Source organism: Pieris rapae, chromosome 10 (assembly GCF_905147795.1).
Source record: "Pieris rapae chromosome 10, ilPieRapa1.1, whole genome shotgun sequence".
Lineage (NCBI taxonomy): Eukaryota > Metazoa > Arthropoda > Insecta > Lepidoptera > Pieridae > Pieris > Pieris rapae.
The window spans coordinates 1970818-1989288 of NC_059518.1; the positions used below are offsets into that span (position 1 = coordinate 1970818).

Sequence of the window (18471 nt, forward strand, 5' to 3'; positions counted from 1 at the left end):
TTTCCAAGCGCAAATTCCATTATCACACGATGTTAAAGGTCCTTCATTTAAATAAAATGCCACTTTGTACTCGTTTGAACATCTGTAAATTAATGACCGAGGTTAATGACCCATTCTATAATATTTAAATACCGGACATGTAAAGGTTTCCAAAAACGAGATGATTGCGTTTTAATATAAGTTTTAGATACTCAATATTGTATATTATTTACCGAGAGTAACATTGTATACTAGCCGGTCATAAATGTATTATAATTTTAAAAAGGTATTTGAAGATTAAAATCGATAAAGTTTTCTGTCACTGATGAAATAACTTAAAAGTACAAATTGCAACCTTTTTCAGGTTATTAGTTGTTTAAGTACGGTTTTAATTAGCTGTCTCATACATTAAATATTTAATTATCAAAGATAATAAAATGTGGCATCATACGATTAAACAACTATACATCTGCATATGAATGAAATTATATTAACATAGTATCAGTAACTATATTTGTAACTCGATAAACGATAAAACGAGTACTTTCATCTTTATTTATCTCCTAGTTATGTCTTACAACGATTTTCATTGAACATCGATTTTGTATGCGTTTCTCATAATAGCTATCTCTAGAGAGCCGTATGATTACAAGGTCCTTTGTCCTTTGACAGTCACATCAGGGAATTTATTACCTACGGTTGACCTTAGTAGCATTATTTTTACGAATTTATATTTAAAATGGCATGTAATTTACAATCACAATAAACAGATATTTATTTTCAATTGTTTTTACCTACACAGCGATAATAATATTTAAAAATATAAAAGTTAATAGATAGAAAATTGAATTAATTTTCTAAAGTTTGGTCCCTGTCGCAAAATATGACCTCACTATAATATTACGGTACTAATTCGTTGATCGAGGAAAGCACCGGTTCTGGAACCATCGAAGCCAACTAAAATCTTTCATAGCATACTAGTATTTGGTTTATTCTGAACATAAACTGTATTTACCTCATACATTTAAAAAAAGTGCAAATATGTGACTAAGTATATACGTTTACGTTTATTCATGTGAATAAAACACAGAATTTGGCACAAATAATTTATTTTCTTATAGGGCATTCTAACAAAAGTAAGACAAATAATAAACATCACCTGGTTTAAGAGTTAATAGGGTTATACAAAAAGTATATTATATCATATTGGCTCTTTTTATATTAAACTTTGTTTATACAATTCCATTCTATTAAGTCTACTTAATACATAAATATACAAAGTAATTTATAGAATATTTTATAAGAGCCAAACACAGCAACATAAATAGAATTTGAACACAGAAACATTTAACTAATTTAAAAACAATCTCTATGCAAAATTAAAATGGGGCCACACAGCGGAAATTTCATCACACACTTTTTTACTTTTTATGTTATGAGTTTTAGTTCTATACCAACACACACATTGTGTGTGTGTGTGTTGGTATAGAACTAAAACCTAATAAGAGCCACCTAGTACTCAGATGTCTGACTTTAATTACTGTATTCGAACAACAAGCCAAACTTTTGGGCACATGTAGAAAGCCCGATATTTTGCCTAGTTGTATGATATTGCAATTTTTTATAGTCCATAAAATAAAAAAGTCAATAAAGAAATCCATCATATTATATTAATTGTTGTTTAGTGAATATCATAATAAACTAAATGTAAACCTGAACATAACATATCTATTTACAATAATTTGACACAAAAACGTAAACAAAGCAGAGATTATCAATGTAATACACATTTGTTTAAGTTTTAAAAATATTTGGATCTATTACTTTCAAAAATATGAAGTTCAGAGAGAGGAAAATATCTATTATACTTACATTTTCTATAACTACGATTCTATTTTAATGTGAAATGCATAAGACTTTTAATATCACTAGATGAATTCCATCCGAGAAATTTAAGAGTAATCGACAAATAATTTGGTCCGTATTTAAAAGGACCAACTTTAAAATTAAAACTGTCCGCGTGTTTTGCAAGGCCCTTCACAATTATGAAATTATATGGGACGGTGCAAATAGTCTTGCACTATTGGGATAACAGAGGACAGATTGCAAATGGAGGTTCATTTGTTATGCAATTTTACAATTGTCCTCCCAAGTTTATCCGCGGATTTTATTTTAAATTATGTAAGAGATTACAATACGCTAGGATATTTTAACTTTATGGACCTTATGTATACCTAAAATATAAATTGGCAGTATTTTACTACATACATAAGTCTCGTTTAGGGGTTCCAGAAACTATTCGTTTTGATCATTACAATACTTTTAATCTAACAATATTTTAAATTTTACACACACGTTTACTTACATATAAATAATTTCAAACTTATATTAATGATTATTTCAAATATCCACTATACATATGGAATAAGTTCTTTAATTGTAATGATTAATTTTCTTCTAATAAAATAAATAAAGCACTTTTGAGTATGGTCTTAGCTAGTGCTAATGCGTATCACGCTACCTTATCAAATAAAATGGACGTTAAAATTTTAAAAGCCTATTAAATTATTTGATGCCGAATAGTTAAAACTTTAAGGCATTCACAAGACACTAAAATGAACACTGATTGAATATTTGTCCGCATCAAACAATTTAAAAGGCACATCTCTACTCGTCTCGACTGGCATCGCTCGACGGACGATTCCAAAAAATGATTTCTTTCCCAGAACATCACCGTTTAACGTTCAGCCAGGGTCCAATTTTGGGTCCAGGTTTGTTCGTTTCTCTTGTAACGCTGCCAGCAGGGCCTCCTTTACCTCTCTATCTGAGCTTCGCCATAACCTTAACAACTCATCTTCAGATAATAACGACAGTTCAGATTTGCCACTCACCTTCGGGTACGGTGGTGCCGGTGGAACATCTTGCGAAACCATAATTTCTATGCTAGCGCGATGGCTTGGAACATCTATTGACAGATAGTTCTGGTTTGAGACGTCCTGATATGACCTGGTGGAGCCTTCAGCTCGCCGTACCATAGGTGATGGTGATCTGAGTCTAGTGTTAATGTCCGGAGGAGAGTTTGTTAAGCAGCTAACTTCACGGCTCAAACGTCTACCTATGTTCAGACTGGTACGCTCATATATTGAGGCTGAATCCGAACCAAGTACCGAGTCTGTGCTAAATCGTCTGACATTCAATCCGCTACTGGATCTTTTTCTTCGACTTCGGGGTGAACGCAGTTGTCTAGGTGACCTACTTTGACGGGGCGAACGACTTGAAACATCGGGTGATGGCGATAGAAATTTCGATTCCGTTATTTCTTCAGATATTTCCGATGTTTCGATGGCAACGTTTTCTTTTATCGAATCTAACGAATGGTCTCTCCCTTGTTGAACCCTGGGGAAAACAAATATTGTAAATTATAATTCTATGTTCTATGTTTTGTATATGAGATATCCTCTGATATAGCCCGTATACCCCGGGTGGTATACTAGTTAATATCAATAAATTAAATAAAGTAAAAAACATTTTTTGAGCTGATTCCAAATTAGGTATTTTTAAGTAACAACTCTGCATAATGTTATTTTAGTTATTATTATAAAAATATTCGTTTAGGATTAGCAAGGATTCAAATCTCCTCGACACATTTCAGCATTTCCTATCTTTATTCGTTGCAGTATAATCTCAAATATTTTATTTCCTTACTGTCCTGGTTTTAAGTTTAGTAGCAGAATTAACAACCAAGCGAAACCACAATTTTAGTTCAGAATCAGAATGTAACAGAATGCCCATGAAGACAAAGACACCTAAATATTTCTGCTACACTATGTGTGTTCCACTTTATATGCAAAGTACTGGCGTGCACAATATTATCTAGGTGCATTTTACTGTAAGACGCAAGAGGAGTTCTGCAACAAGTTATGCAACAATTCTAATTAAACTTAGGAGTTTTCGTGCAACAATGGTTTCTGCGTAAAACTGAGGTAATATGTTGGCCTAGTGGCTTTAGCGTGAGACTCTCATCCTTGAGACAGTAGGTTCGAACCCGTGCTGTGCACCAATAGACTTTCTTCCTATGTGCTCATATAACATTCGTTCGAACGAAAGGCAAACAACGTGAGAAAATCGACTTGCATTAGACTCAAAAAGTCGACGGCGTGTGTCAGGCACAGGAGGCTGATCACCTACTAGTCTTTTAGATATAGAAATCTGAGGCCTAGACTAAAAAAGGTTGTAGCACCACAGAGTTGATTTTTCAATATGTTAGATATTCTTGCTGACCCCTCATTGAAATTTAAGATAACACAAGCCGATTTTCTTACATTTATGTAACATAAGAGCCTGTGGTAATATATTATGAAGTTTATGAGTAGTCAAAGAAGTGAAAAAAATTATCACAATAACAGAGCCCTTAATAGAGATTGTAATACTATTGGGCACTTTATTATATTAAATATACTTATAATTATATAAGGTTATATTTAAATTACTTACACATAGACATACACATAACATTTATTAACAAAAACACACACATAACCACACAAAGAAAACAAAAATAAAATGAGATATATCAGAAAAACTATTTTTTAAAAAATTATCAGTCTTAAGGCTAGAACGTAATGTTTCATGATGTCTCAGCGATTTATATTTCATTAAAGCATCATTATGTTTACTAACCGTCTGATTTCTTGTATCATTTCAAAGAATTGTGCTTTACTTTTTCTTCGCCTGCGCTGTTCGTGTTCCTTCTGAAACAAACGTACTTCCTATTGCAATTGAAAAAAATAATAATATATGAGTATAGCACAAAGCACACGTGTCAGCCACACGTGTATCATCGCCGAGGATGCCGCCTCGCCAATTAATATCATTAAGGATCCAGAGTAGTTGTCGCGCGGTCCCGGTAGGAGGCGCCAAGCCGAGCTAGTTTAAGTAAATAAGTCCCTTTTTAGGAAAAGAAAAATATTACACTCTTCTTCTGCTTCGCTGGGATACAGATCTGCCTTATAGCCTTTAATTTGCGGTCCTATGTAGAAAAGTAAAGATAGGATTTTACTTTATATACGTGAAGGACGAACTATTTTACATACCTTGACTTTATTTTTTTTGAAGGTTTGAAGTCTACTCTCTAGTCTAATAGTCCATGTTTTAAATAAATACTTTAATTTGTTGCAATTTACCCGAATTTTACTTTGTTTTATTATTAATATCCCGTACCTATTTTAAGATATCATAGTCAAATTATTAAATAAAATATATTCAGAGTAATAAAAAACCAACCAAAAAAATAAATGATTATATATGAACTATATATTAGATAAAATATACAGACAAGAAACACAAATGAGGAAGAGACAGCAGGTGCTACATGGCAGAGAGTCGCACAGTGTGTACAGAAATGGCGGCATTAGGAATCCTTTACCAAAGAATGGCATATATCTAAGATTTAATATGATAAAAATAAAAATATATTTTAGTGTAAGGGATCTGTAAAAAAAGTCTTTTATCATAGAGACATATGCTTAATAAATTTAAATTACAAGACTTTACTTTAACTCAAAATACTTCTCATGTAACATGAGTAAATAATGTTACATAATCATTAAAAAACAGTCGTTATATTTCCGCAGGCGTTATTTATTAAAGACAAGAATAAAATCAAAATAAATAGTATAAAAATTACCCTCTTTACACTTTTTTGAAATAGCGACGTAAAGTGCCCTTGACGAATGGTGTTCACGAGTTCTCTAGCTGCGTGATGTGGAGACACCAATTCAACACAGTTTATGAATCTGTAGAGTTTCTGAAATAAAAAAGCCGTTAAAAAATTACGTAAGTGACTTTTAAGCTTTGGATTTTCACTTGTGGCAAGTCATAGATAATAGAGGCAAGTCATAGAATCTATTTTCTAGATGCCGCCTTTTAGAGATGAACTGTAGTAGGATTTAGTTGGTTCGTTAGTTTATTCAATTTCCGGTATAACAAAGGTGTACAATAAATCCCATTTGAATGGACTGAGAATTTTTATAATTTATAAACAAAAGAGTATCAAGCCCTCGGTTCGAAACAGATTTTTTTTAAATGGTAGTTTGTTTTGTATTTTGTTAAATAGATGTAAGATTGTCAGACGTGATGTGTCTGCTAAAATTAGTACATGGTTATGTGCTAAGTTATTTTTCTAGTAAATGTCTCTACCTCTCTCTGTCGAATACCGGTGAATCAATCATTGTTTTCAGTTTATAAAAAAGGAGGCTTTTATATTTAATAATAGTTATTTTATCTATATTTTGTATTCAATGGTTAACCTTTGGAAACTATTTTTTTTGAATACAACTTTTACATAAGTTACTAACCTGACTGAAAAACATAATATTTCTGCTCCTCCAAACCGTTCCCTTGGGCTTGTGACGTAATATCGGCAGGGTATATTTATAAAAGAGGTGTTCTAATATCAATATTAAACAACCGACGATCATGCCCACTCCCAGAAGAATAAACACACCCGCAACAGCCGCAACCCCTAAAATAAATAAATTATAACTTTTCTTTTACGGTAAAATGTCGGACATAATCTGCATACATCTTAAAGAGGGAAATTTATGTCGATAGTTCGACGGTGATTTTGTATAAAAATTTGTTCCGTTTCCGACGATTACCGACAAAGTTTTCTTTAGTTTTATCAAGTACGTAGTGATGTACTGATATCACCGCTGCATTACTACTAAAGGTTTTTTTAAAACTTCCTAAGTCAAAAATCCTTGGTGCTGAATGCAACGTTACAATCATGCGATACAAATTCAAGTTGGGATCAACACTCAAGATTAAAGTGGGGTTCGATCAATCTATTGAAAGTTAAATAATATCTGCGCAGTTCCTGACAACGTTAATGCATAGATTTATTATTTTAAACCCAACCGTAGCTTTTTTTAACCTTTCCTGATATATTTTATTAATATTCTATCTATCTGACTCTCACGGGCTACGAATGGGAAACCATGACCCGGCAAATTTATATATGTACCTATTTCTTCATCATCAATAATTCTAGTTATTAGTAAAAGTCAGTGTGAAAATATTATAGAACACTACGACTTTTATTGAACATTGCCTTAGTTTAAGCTATTCATTACTATATATATATCATAGACTCTTTTTTGTGAACTTTATTGTAAGAAAAAATAGTCGCCCTTAATTCTGTAAGAAACGTTTTAGTTCGAACGCATTCGACCTCGCAAATCCGACTAACGAGAAGACATTTTAATTTCTCAGCATAATACATAGCCTATGACATTCACAGACAACGTGGCAGTTTTTCTTAAAGCATTTTTGAAATCGATTCTGTAGATCCAAAGATTACTCCTACCAATAATGCTCCTCTTTAAATTTTCATATCGATATAGTCTAGACGTTGATTTTTATCTGCAGACATGTATCTCATATCAGATTTAAAAACAAAAGCAAACGTTAAATGTGAAGTAAGCTGTATGTAATAAAGTTAAGCCAGCCAGGTCTAATCGAGCGGTTGCCAGAATTGAGTGGTTATCAGAATTGATTACATCGACAGGCAATGACAGCAGCTCTGATAGGTTATGAGTGTTCGCTGTTAATTAACTGACCGTATTATAAGTCAATAATAATGTTTTACTAAATTAAGGTGACAAATGATTTTTGTTACGACTAAATTCCAAAAACTTTTTTTATTTTATTTATTAACACTTCTTTACCATAAACATACGCATATATTACAGGTTAAAAATCAATGTCGCTACAACCAGGTTTCAGGTCTGGGCCTCAAACCTCAAATCATGATAATTTGACAATCAATAGGCAAGTAGGTGATCAGCCTCCTGTGCCTCAAACACGCCGTCGACTATTTGAGTCTAGTGGAATTTCTCACGATGTTAACCCTTCACCGTCCGCGCGAATATTTAATACGCACATAGACAGAAAGTCCATTGGTGCACAGCTGGGGACCGAACCTACGACCTCAGGGTTAGGAGTCGCATGTTGTATACACCAGATTGACACTGCTCAAAAAACATAAGCTATTATGCACCGTATTCAGGCTTCAGCAAGTGATTTCTTCGTAAGACGTTCAATGTTAAACCACCGACAGGAAACTTAGTAGTGGTTATGACCTAGTTCACATTTTCCGACGAGAATCACGTACTAATCTGAATTATGTTACGTGGTTGTTTGCAACTGTCTGAGGTTATGAAGAACAGGAATTAGATTAAAGAATATTAAGAATTATTCTCACATTTACGCAATGAATTAATTTTATATGTGAATTCAATATATTATTTTAATTATATTTTTTTGTTTCATCCAAACGCTGTGACATAATCAGTTACGCACCTCGTTGCCAAGAAGTATCAAAAAGTCAAACCTTTTAATATGTAGGAAACAAAGCAACACATCTAGTAATTATAATCTTGTCATAATAAATATAATTATGACTGATAGGTTAGGTCTGTTTTTCGAAAATTTCCGCTTTATAAGTAATTTTTGGGTGTATCTTTGAAAATAATCAAGATAAACATTTTTTCTATTTTTTAGACACCCTTTACATAAAAAAATAGTACAGGTACAATTTAGTTTGCTATTAAATAACAAAGAAAGATTTTTGGAATACCTAGCTGAATGGAAAACAACTACAATGTTCAAACTTACGTAATAGTTAATGTAACATATATTCTTTAATAGAAACTTCAAACATTCTCAATTCATGTTAAAAGTCGTGGCGGTGGATGAGAAGTGGAGTTTACAAAGGGAAATGTTATTAGTTGGTTTTGAGACGAGAAGGCATTTTACGTTAACGCTAGACACTTTTCCTTTTTATTGCGGCATTTTCAGTTCCATTAGTTACACTTGTTAGTAAAGATTGAGGAATTATTTATTAATTTTATAAAAATGCAATCATCATCATCAACACCAATGCAGCCTTTGTGTTTTTTTTTTTTGTTTTTTTTTTAATTGGCTAGTGGGCCTACCTCCCCGGTGACTTCCGCCCCGGGGCCGAGGAAGCTAAGCTTTAATAAGTTTTTCAGTACAAGTTCTTTATTAGAAGTAAAAAATCAATGTAGTATATTTCGCCATCGCAATCCATTTACTTCTTATTTCAACTTCTAAACCCTATTTTTTAGGTTAAATTGGGCGTTGTCAAGGATGTTATAAATTTATTCATTATAACAAATTAGCCAAACATCGTCGTCGCAAGCAGGGCCAAAGATTCTTGGAAGAATCTTCCGATCAAAACTTGGGATAGTAATCTCGTCTTTTTTGCTTAGGCCCCAGGATTCAGGACCAAGTGAGCCGTGGAAGCAGAATAGTTTTGTCCAGAAATTCAGAACACAAATGAACTAAATATGTTTCAAAAGAAACTTTTAAAATATAAAATATAATAAAGTTTTCCATTAAAAGAGAAATTTGAATATTTCTAACAAAAAATAAATCAGTTCAAAATATATACAAAACCTTATTTAAGGATTAACTTCAGACCTGTCTCAAGCTTATAGTAAACTTTGCGTTCCATTTTTTCAGTGATAAATTCTGTTTAATCTTTTAGGTTGACTTCTGCCCCCCAACGTTGGGAGGATTAATGTCAGGGTGGTGATAAATCGTAATGAAATTTCCTCCTCAGGAACAGATGTAGATTTATCCCTAACCTTAATACGTTTATGTGAAAATACATAATATCGGTCGCACTTTAGTTCTAATTAATGCGAATAAGCAATGTTTTCTTATTTAAAAACCACGTGTTATCCATTATAAATATTATCATTAATTATTAACGTTATTAAGTGAACTGAAATAAAAAAAAATATTTTTATGACAAAAGGGAGTCCCTTGTTGGTAGCTAGATGACAACTATTCCGTAGTAAATGGTACATATCTATATAGTTTATAAGTTTCCAATATGAACACATATTTTCACATTGACTTCCTGGTATCTATATATATAAAAATCAATTGCTGTTCGTTAGTCTCGCTAAAACTCGAGAACGGCTGAACGGATTTATCTTATCTTGGTCTTGAATTATTCGTGGAGGTCTAGGGAAGGTTTAAAAGGTGAGAAAAATTCGAATAATTGCCGGGAAAATCCTCAAAACAGCATTTTTCTATTTCCCATACAAACGTTTTCTAAATAAAATGGAGAGTCAATTTGTAATTTATTACCGCTGCATAAAGTTCAAATTCGCGTGCGCGTTGGAGGACCTAATATCGCGTTCTGAAACTCAACAAAAGTGAAAGTGAATCGCGAACGCGACAAAATTGCAGCAACATCATGTATCGAAAATAATAATAAAACTTCATGCTTTATTCAATAAATGCTTTTTCATTTATAATTATTTTGTTTGTTTTAAAATCATTTTATACAAAAGATTAGGTCTTTTATTTATCGATGAGGCAGTACGAAGTCTGCCGGGTCAGCTAGTATATATATATATATATATACACCAGGAAGTATGTATATATATATTATGTCGCAGACAACTTAATTAGCCGTTCAATTAACAGCCTAGACTTTTAACTAAGCCGTTTAACTTGCGGCCCGAAAGATATTCAGCCGTTTGTTACAACATTTAATAAACTGGCTGGCTAACGCCTAAGCCATTCGCACAATAGTTATTTGGCAGAATTAAGAAATATATTTCTACAAAATATTTATTTTCAAATTAATTGCTTAGCTATATTGAAGAACTCGAGTGTAAATTTATATCATGGTCTCGTCGTAGAGATAGGAACAGCTAATTTCTGGTCTGACTGAAAGAATCCCTGGAAAAACTTGATCTGCCTTATAAACTATAACGCCTATAATTGAGTGAGTAATATTTATAGTGTAATAATCTATTGGATTTTAATACAGCTTAATGTTCCATATTAAACTACAACACATAATTGAGAGTGTGATATTTATATTGTAATAATCTATTGGATTTTAATACAACTTAAGTTAATACATGTATTTTCTATGAACTTACCAAGTGGCTTCGGTTGAATACCATAGTCTGGGCTGAGTTTGAAACAGGGTAGGGCGCCATACCATTTCTCAGTTAAGATATCCATATACCCATTCGACGAATATTTTGCAATAACCGCTGATATACTGTCCTGAAACCAAATATATACGATTCATTTACGTTGTATAAAGTAATAAACATTATCGTGTATTAACCCCGCCCGCTTACAGTCCACAAATTAAAAAATACTGGCAAGTTTGGGCTTCTAAACAACTGCCTTAATACACCTTTCATGATAAATAAGTTATGTCGTTATCATAATGACATTGCACAGAGTTTTGACTCTGTTTGTTCGCTTGTTCTCTGGCCTCCGATATTAGTAGAATTAGGAGACAGCACAGATTCTATTGTATCATGTTGGTCCTTATTTTGTGGTCCAAAAAAAATAAATAAATTGTAATTACACATGCACCCACACACTCACACATACACTCACGCGTGTTACACGTCGCGCAATATCAAAATTGTTATTTTAGAAGTGGGAAGAGCTGAGATTCATGAGACAGGTATTTTTACTTAAAAGAACCCTTCCAAATCTTACTCATTGTAATGCATACTTATAAATAAACACATTTTTATTTTATTCTAATAACCTACTTTCCCAAAAAGTTATTATGAAGCTGAGGGACATATGTGCCGGTTCAGATAACATGCCTTCAAACACATACTATTATAGTAGACATATAATATGTGAAGTAATTAAATCATGGTGACAAAGAATCATATAAATTATAAACCCCAATTTTATGGTCATGTAAAAATATCCAAAGCAGTACATTTAATAAGGTGAAAGTTTCAACGTATTTGCAAAATTTAATTATAAAAATGTTTTTGATAGTGCTGAAAAGTTTGTAGGCTGTTATTAAAAGAATCTTTTTTTAATTATTAATTAATTAATCGCCTCTTTTTGGACATGACTTATTTTTCGTAGATTGTTCTTTTGTTCCACTCTTGCGTGTCCGTTTGCCAGGTGGCAAATGCCTTCTCCAATCTTCTCCATTCTGGGCTTTTATATGGGCACAGTACCCCAATAGCAATGTAGTAAAATAATATTTTTTTAATAGAATTTTATATGATTACACAACGATTAAAGCGGACGAATTTTTTGATACCACTTTTATAGTACAATTTGTTTATAGCGTCAAAATAGGCTTCATTTTCGCTGATAAGCTCTTCATCAGCGCAAAATTTACCTATCGTAAACGGCATATTAGTATCGAACGACTTGACGTGTGTCATGATGTCATTAGAAGTTGTAAAATCTGTCTCTATATTGCATCCATAGATATTTTAAAAATATATCATTATTCAGGTGTTATCCAATGTCGATTTTGAACAATCAACCGATAAAATAAATTCGAAATTAAAATTAATATATACGTAATAAACTTGAAGAAAATACAAAAAATTGATCAAAGTTATTTTTTTTTGCTATTTTATATTTATGTTTCTTGCTCTAATGTTTGATTCCTATTTTTTTAATGCAATTTTTTTTCTAATAAAATTTGTAATCACTTAATAAAATAATTTATGCTAATAAAAAAAACGATGAGTAGGGATGCCAACAGGCTCGAATTTCATGTAGTGGAATAAGTGATACCATCATGATCCTATGTTCCAAATAAACGTATTTTTTTTTATTTTCTAAAATATAACAATCAAACGTATGCAATGTGTATGTATGGTATTTAAAATTTTCTTGACCTACGTAAAAATAATAAAAAGAAAACTAACAACAAAAAAGTTTGATCCACATGGCTATTGCTTTAAATTTGTAAAGACAATTTTTCTGGTATTGTAAGGCATGTAAGTTATATTTTACAACTTATATCTTGATATACATGTATTTATAACCAATGAGATTCTGATATTTTACAGAAGGATTTTAAAATTATCAAATGAATCTTCTACAATTAATATTATTAATTAGAACTATCATTTAGGACAAAAGTATCATTTGATGAAACGTAATATCGATATGATTTACGATGACATATGGCACAGTTCGGTAACTACGAATGTTCACGATTAATGTTTAAGTGATAACGTCGTCACGATAAAAATGAGTATAATCTAGAGTTTGACATCGGTTATCGATCACACCATTAAGCGTGCGTACACCATCAATCTTTCGTTGCTAAAATCCTAAGTCGTTTCCCTGTCACCCAGTCGGCCTACTTACGGTACTTTATGCCGATACAGATATTTTACTGAACTTGAATAGCTATTAGGCAGAGGGTAGTTATTTTTGATAATGCTATAACATCTGTGCGTTTATGGTATCTTTATGAGTCGCAGAATCTCAATGTATATGTTTTTTTATGTAACACTACTATTACACTGAGCGTAACTTAAGGCCGACAATTCCACTATGATTTAAGAAAAGAGCGTAAAATTATTAAAAGGCCGGCAACGCACTCGCGAGTCGCGACACATTGAGTGTCCATGAGCGTTGGTTTCACTTAAAATCAGGTGAGTCTCTTGAGCGTTTCCCCCGCATTAAAAAAAATTATATATCTCATATTTGAAATTTAAAAGCGAGAGATGCATTGACAATCTTTGGAACAGGTTAGCATCGTCATCAGGACGTAAATCGTAAATAAATTCAGGGCATTCATTCAATCAAGACATCATCAACTCTAAGGCCATATACGAGAGACACGATAAAATGAACTCGTAATAGGTATTTGCGGTGCACGCCACTTTGTTGGGTAAAGTCGAGTATATTAAAATGAAATTGCTCAAGTTCTTGAAAATCGCTGATACAGTATCATGCTCCAATACACTTAACAAAGACACATAATTACTATGGAATATAATATTTATATATAATATTTGTAAATTTAAAAAGATAGTTCATGGTAAATAAACCTAACCTTAATTACTAATTTAATTCATTAATGTATATATATAAAATATATGTGTGTGTATGTATATATATATATATATATATATATATTTTCTTTTCTTTTTTTTGTCATTCAGTTTGATATGTGTATGTTGTTTAGTTGATATTAAGTGTAAATGCTGTGTACTGATATAATTGGAAATCAGATTTTCAAATGTTGTTTAGTGTGTAATAATTGTATGTATGTAATCAATCTGTTTTCTGTTTTTGTACCTAAATGTAAAAATAAATAATAAATAAGATGTTCTTGAAATAATAAATAATAATAAAAAAGGCCTTTTTTTACAGCAGAACAAGAAGTTGGATTAATTAAGTTTACTTACATACTAGTGTCAGTAATTAAATTTGTATCCTTAATATAGTTGTGTTAGTTTTGTGTTCTTGAAATACGATCTAAAAAATATTTATTTATAACATGTGTTTTTTGGATTCATGCATCAATGGCAAATGTGAATTTAAAGAAAAATATTACCATTAATAACAGGAAAATTAAGATTTTACAGCGAAAGGTCTGTCTTTTCTCTGATTTCTTAAAATTTCATGAAATGGGTTTTTTTCTATTAATGATAACAGACTTAATAATTTTTGAAACCGAGTATGTAGTTTTATATTTAATCCTTACAAATACAAAACTATCTTTTTTTATTGCGGTAGCGTTTCTATAACATGCAATAAAGTTGAAGATCAATAGTGGGATAAATCTCCGTATAACCCTAGAAGCCGGTCATACATGCCGACCAACACAGCCGCATATATGAAACATATCTTTTTTCTCACACTCTAGCAACACACATAGGTTTATACTATTATTTTATAGCTACTTTGATAGTTTACCTAAAAAATATGATTTCCTAACAAGCAGAAAAGTATTGGCCTAGTGGCTTAAGTCAAAATCTAAAGATCGCGTTCGAATGACCATTAAAATCTAATAGATATTTTATGTTCTTAATTAACATTTTCTCCTCTGCTAAAGTCAGATATCGCGAGGAAACGAGAACTTAGACCCAAAAACGACATAATATAAGACATAAACATTAATAAAGAAACAAATGAATAATAATGTCAAATCCATATAAACATAACTTAGTTAATGCTGGTAAATTATACCTAATTCATTTTACCTTTAACGGAAATCCTTTTGCCATTCCAATAGCATAAGTGTCATCGGTGAGGGAGTGATCTCCAACTCGCTGCAGCTTGCATCCATGGTCCGTTGCTCGATAGTAATCCAACACCGGTGTATCAGCGATAAGAAGGTCTAAAGTTCCATTCCTGTTAAAAACATATTTTAGCTTTCACATTGAAAAGTTGAAGAACTAAATTAGATGTATTACTCGATTTCTACGGCAGATAAATTCAGAAATAGTTTAAATAAAGAAATCACACAAAATTAAAATAAATATCATAAATAATGTAATAGCTGAATCAAGGTACATTTATCGATACTCAAATTTACATTAACAAGTTTCATGTTTTAAATCATATAGTATGTATAAACTGATTTGCTATACAGTTTTTGCCAGTAATCCTTCATTATTTGCACACCATTGTATATATGCCTAATTCTATTTACTATTTAACCTTTTTTTTATTTTTTGTTTTATAAGTGTCTTTGTCACTTGTTGTGTACTTTGTCATAAATGTATAAATATAAACAAGTCAAATAAAACACGCAAGAAGACAAATGAATTGTTCACGGTACTGGTTCAATAATGTATACAAATTATTACACTCGTACCTTAATCGACTAATTCCTTCCTCAATATCTTGAAGGCCGTATCGGCGCATTTGCTGAGCTAATTCGGGATTGTTTCTTTGCACATAATATTCTGCTGCAGATGATCTCGGTGTGCCTACTCTCAATGTTAACCACTACAAACATTAATAATTCATTTAACTTCAATTTTATTTTTATAGAACAGGGGTCAAACGGGCAGGAGGCTCACCTGATGTTAAGTGATACCGCCGCCCATGGACACTCTCAATGCCAGAAGGCTCGCGAGAATAATGAGATTTTTTAGCTTACATACTTGTTACAGTAAATCTCTCTACTGTGCCTCTTAAAATACAGGTAATTGAAATATAGGTAAATTAAATAGTTTTTTTATATATTAGTGTATAATATGATTATTAAATATAACATGTACACAATGCAGTCTCTTTTGTATTTGAAATAATTTCTTTATTTGTTCAGAAATCAAATACAAAAAAAGACTCGCAGCAAAAATCGTTACAGCCCAGTCGAATCTTTTTTGTCTAATATTAACTATAAAAGAAAGTTTTACTTACATTACTTCGACCTTGAAATTCGTCGACTGCGTTATGAAAAAATAATCCAGCAATAAGTGCTGCTATATTGGCCGTGTAACTGGCCACGAATATAACAGAGAATCCACCCCAAACATTTATTAAAAACTTATTTGGCCAGCTCTTTGGGGCTTTGAAAGCAACTAAATGGCCGCACAGCAATCCCCACATCACCCACAGTGCACTGGAAATGCTGAAATTTTTGGACCTCTGACGCCCCCACGGATTTAATCCGAAGGGAGACAACCATTCATATATCGCCACGGCAATAGCAGTGATATTTAGTGACGTGAAAATTGCAACCCACAATTCCGGTGAGAATGGTAATAAAAATGCTAGCAATGGTATATCAGCTCGTTGGTTGGGCGCTGCTAAAATTGATATTCCACTAAAAAAATACGGCTGGCTGAAGTCCACTACCTCGGCTCGAGCGGATGACACGCTAAGAGCGGCGAATGACATGTGGGCGGCACCAGACACTAAATCCCCGATAACGCCATCCCATTTTTCGCGATTCTCCTCTAAATCTTCGTCAAATGTATTCAACATGTCATTATCCAACCTTTCGTATCCTTTCCGATACTGTGAGCGATAATTCTCCCCGTTCGCAACGTATTCATTGACGATATTCACATTTTCATACAGCCTTTTAAACGGCTTTAGGAATCTTCTCGAACCGTACAACCCATCCTCAACGATATATAAATGAAAATCGAATTCTAACTCTTGTGCTATATTTTCTAGGAGATCCATAGCAAATCCGTAACAACAATGCGTGGCCATCTTCGTCAACGTGTTTGGTTGTGTTGTAGGGAGAAAGAAGTCTTCTCTCTGTTCATCCCTACCAGGTACAAAAGCAAGAGTCAGGTTGTCACGATCGGAAGTTTGTGGCCGATGACAAGGTAGCCCCCTCAGACACTGTCCATCTTCATCCAGTTCTCCTTCCATAACGAAAGGCGGTGCAAGAGCTGTTACAACACGAAATACGGTTCTGGCCCCAGTTGACTGACCTTGAGCCACTAATCGTCCACCGGGCCATACGATTGTATGAAGTCTTACTGAACGGCCGTTGATATGACCAACTTGTCGCCACATATTGCCGTCTATACCCGGCACTAAATTTAGGAAGGAAAATTGTGCCATCAAAGATCGTTCCTGGCGTTCCATAACGCCGGCGAGAGCAGCGGAGGTAGCTATTCGCATTTCCCTGAAAAGGAATGTCTATTGTTAACAAAATGTTAACAAATATTGGAAATAGATATCGCAACGGAGTTATCACACGTAAAAGTTTTATGCGAACATTACGGGTAGTTGGAATCTACAAAGTTTTCGATAGATGGGCTTAAGTAACCTGCTAGTTGTCAAGGTAACTTCGCTTTTACAGTTAAGAGATAAGTCTGTTAACTTAGTGAGACCATTGTTATTTTTACGAGTCGAGTTTCATCCAAACATACGTTCGAGTGAAGTTTTAAACGCTATATTTAAAAAAAATATTATATTGGATAAATAATAAGGTGTTAAATACCTCAAGCAGTAAAAACATATAATAATATTGTTGTACCTATATCTGTATCATTACATTAAATAAAACGCATTTAGATTTACGTATATAAGGACTGACACGTACCGATTTTTAAAAATGTGTATCAAGCTACGCACATGAATGTGCAATTAATAATTCCTAAAACGATTAACGGATTTTTATAAAAATTTGTATTTTTATTTGCATGCCATCTTTCAAAATGTGATTTTTTTCAATTGTACGCTAACCTCAAAGCGTTTTGACTCTTCGTTTTGTTTCTTTGAAATGTGATTTATGAAACAATTTATATACCTTATTATATTTTTTTTAAATAAATTAGTAACATCACAACCTTTTTAGGTCTGTCTCGGATTTTTGAATCTGTTTCATAATAATTTTCCAATCTAATAAGCAAGTAGGCGTTCAGCCTCCTGTGCCTGACACATGCTGTTGACTTCGTCTAAGACCCGGTCAGTCGGATGTCGGTTTCCGCACGATGTTTTCCTTCAACGTTCGTGCGAATGTTATGCGCACATAGACAGTCCATTGGTGCACAGGCGGGGGATCGAACCTACGACCTCAGAGATGAGATTCGCATGCTGAGGCCACTAGGCCAACACTGATATCATTTAGTTAAATGAATAATCGAACCTCATTTTTATGACACGAAAGTTCACAAGAAGTGCTTTAACACTATATAGGAAATGGTACACGGCGGAGAAAACTTT

The 18471-nt window shown here is 32.8% G+C and overlaps 1 protein-coding gene across 2 annotated transcripts in view; it reads right to left on the reverse strand.

Moving 5' to 3' along the window:
- Window positions 1–1635: 1635 nt before the first annotated feature.
- Window positions 1636–18471, reverse strand: part of LOC111000122 — a 53425-nt gene continuing 36589 nt past the window's right edge. Inside the window, exons 7-14 of one of the 2 annotated variants that reach the window (XM_045629803.1) lie at window positions 16204–17428; window positions 15653–15786; window positions 15036–15186; window positions 10968–11097; window positions 6336–6502; window positions 5666–5785; window positions 4660–4727; window positions 1636–3375 (exon numbers count right to left, since the gene is read on the reverse strand). In XM_045629803.1, the coding sequence (XP_045485759.1) occupies window positions 2724–3375; window positions 4660–4727; window positions 5666–5785; window positions 6336–6502; window positions 10968–11097; window positions 15036–15186; window positions 15653–15786; window positions 16204–17428 (2647 nt within the window). In that variant the 3' untranslated portion in view covers window positions 1636–2723. Of the gene's footprint in view, window positions 3376–4659; window positions 4731–5665; window positions 5786–6335; window positions 6503–10967; window positions 11098–15035; window positions 15187–15652; window positions 15787–16203; window positions 17429–18471 lie in introns of both variants that reach the window. The other variant, XM_022269476.2, reaches the window with a different exon arrangement.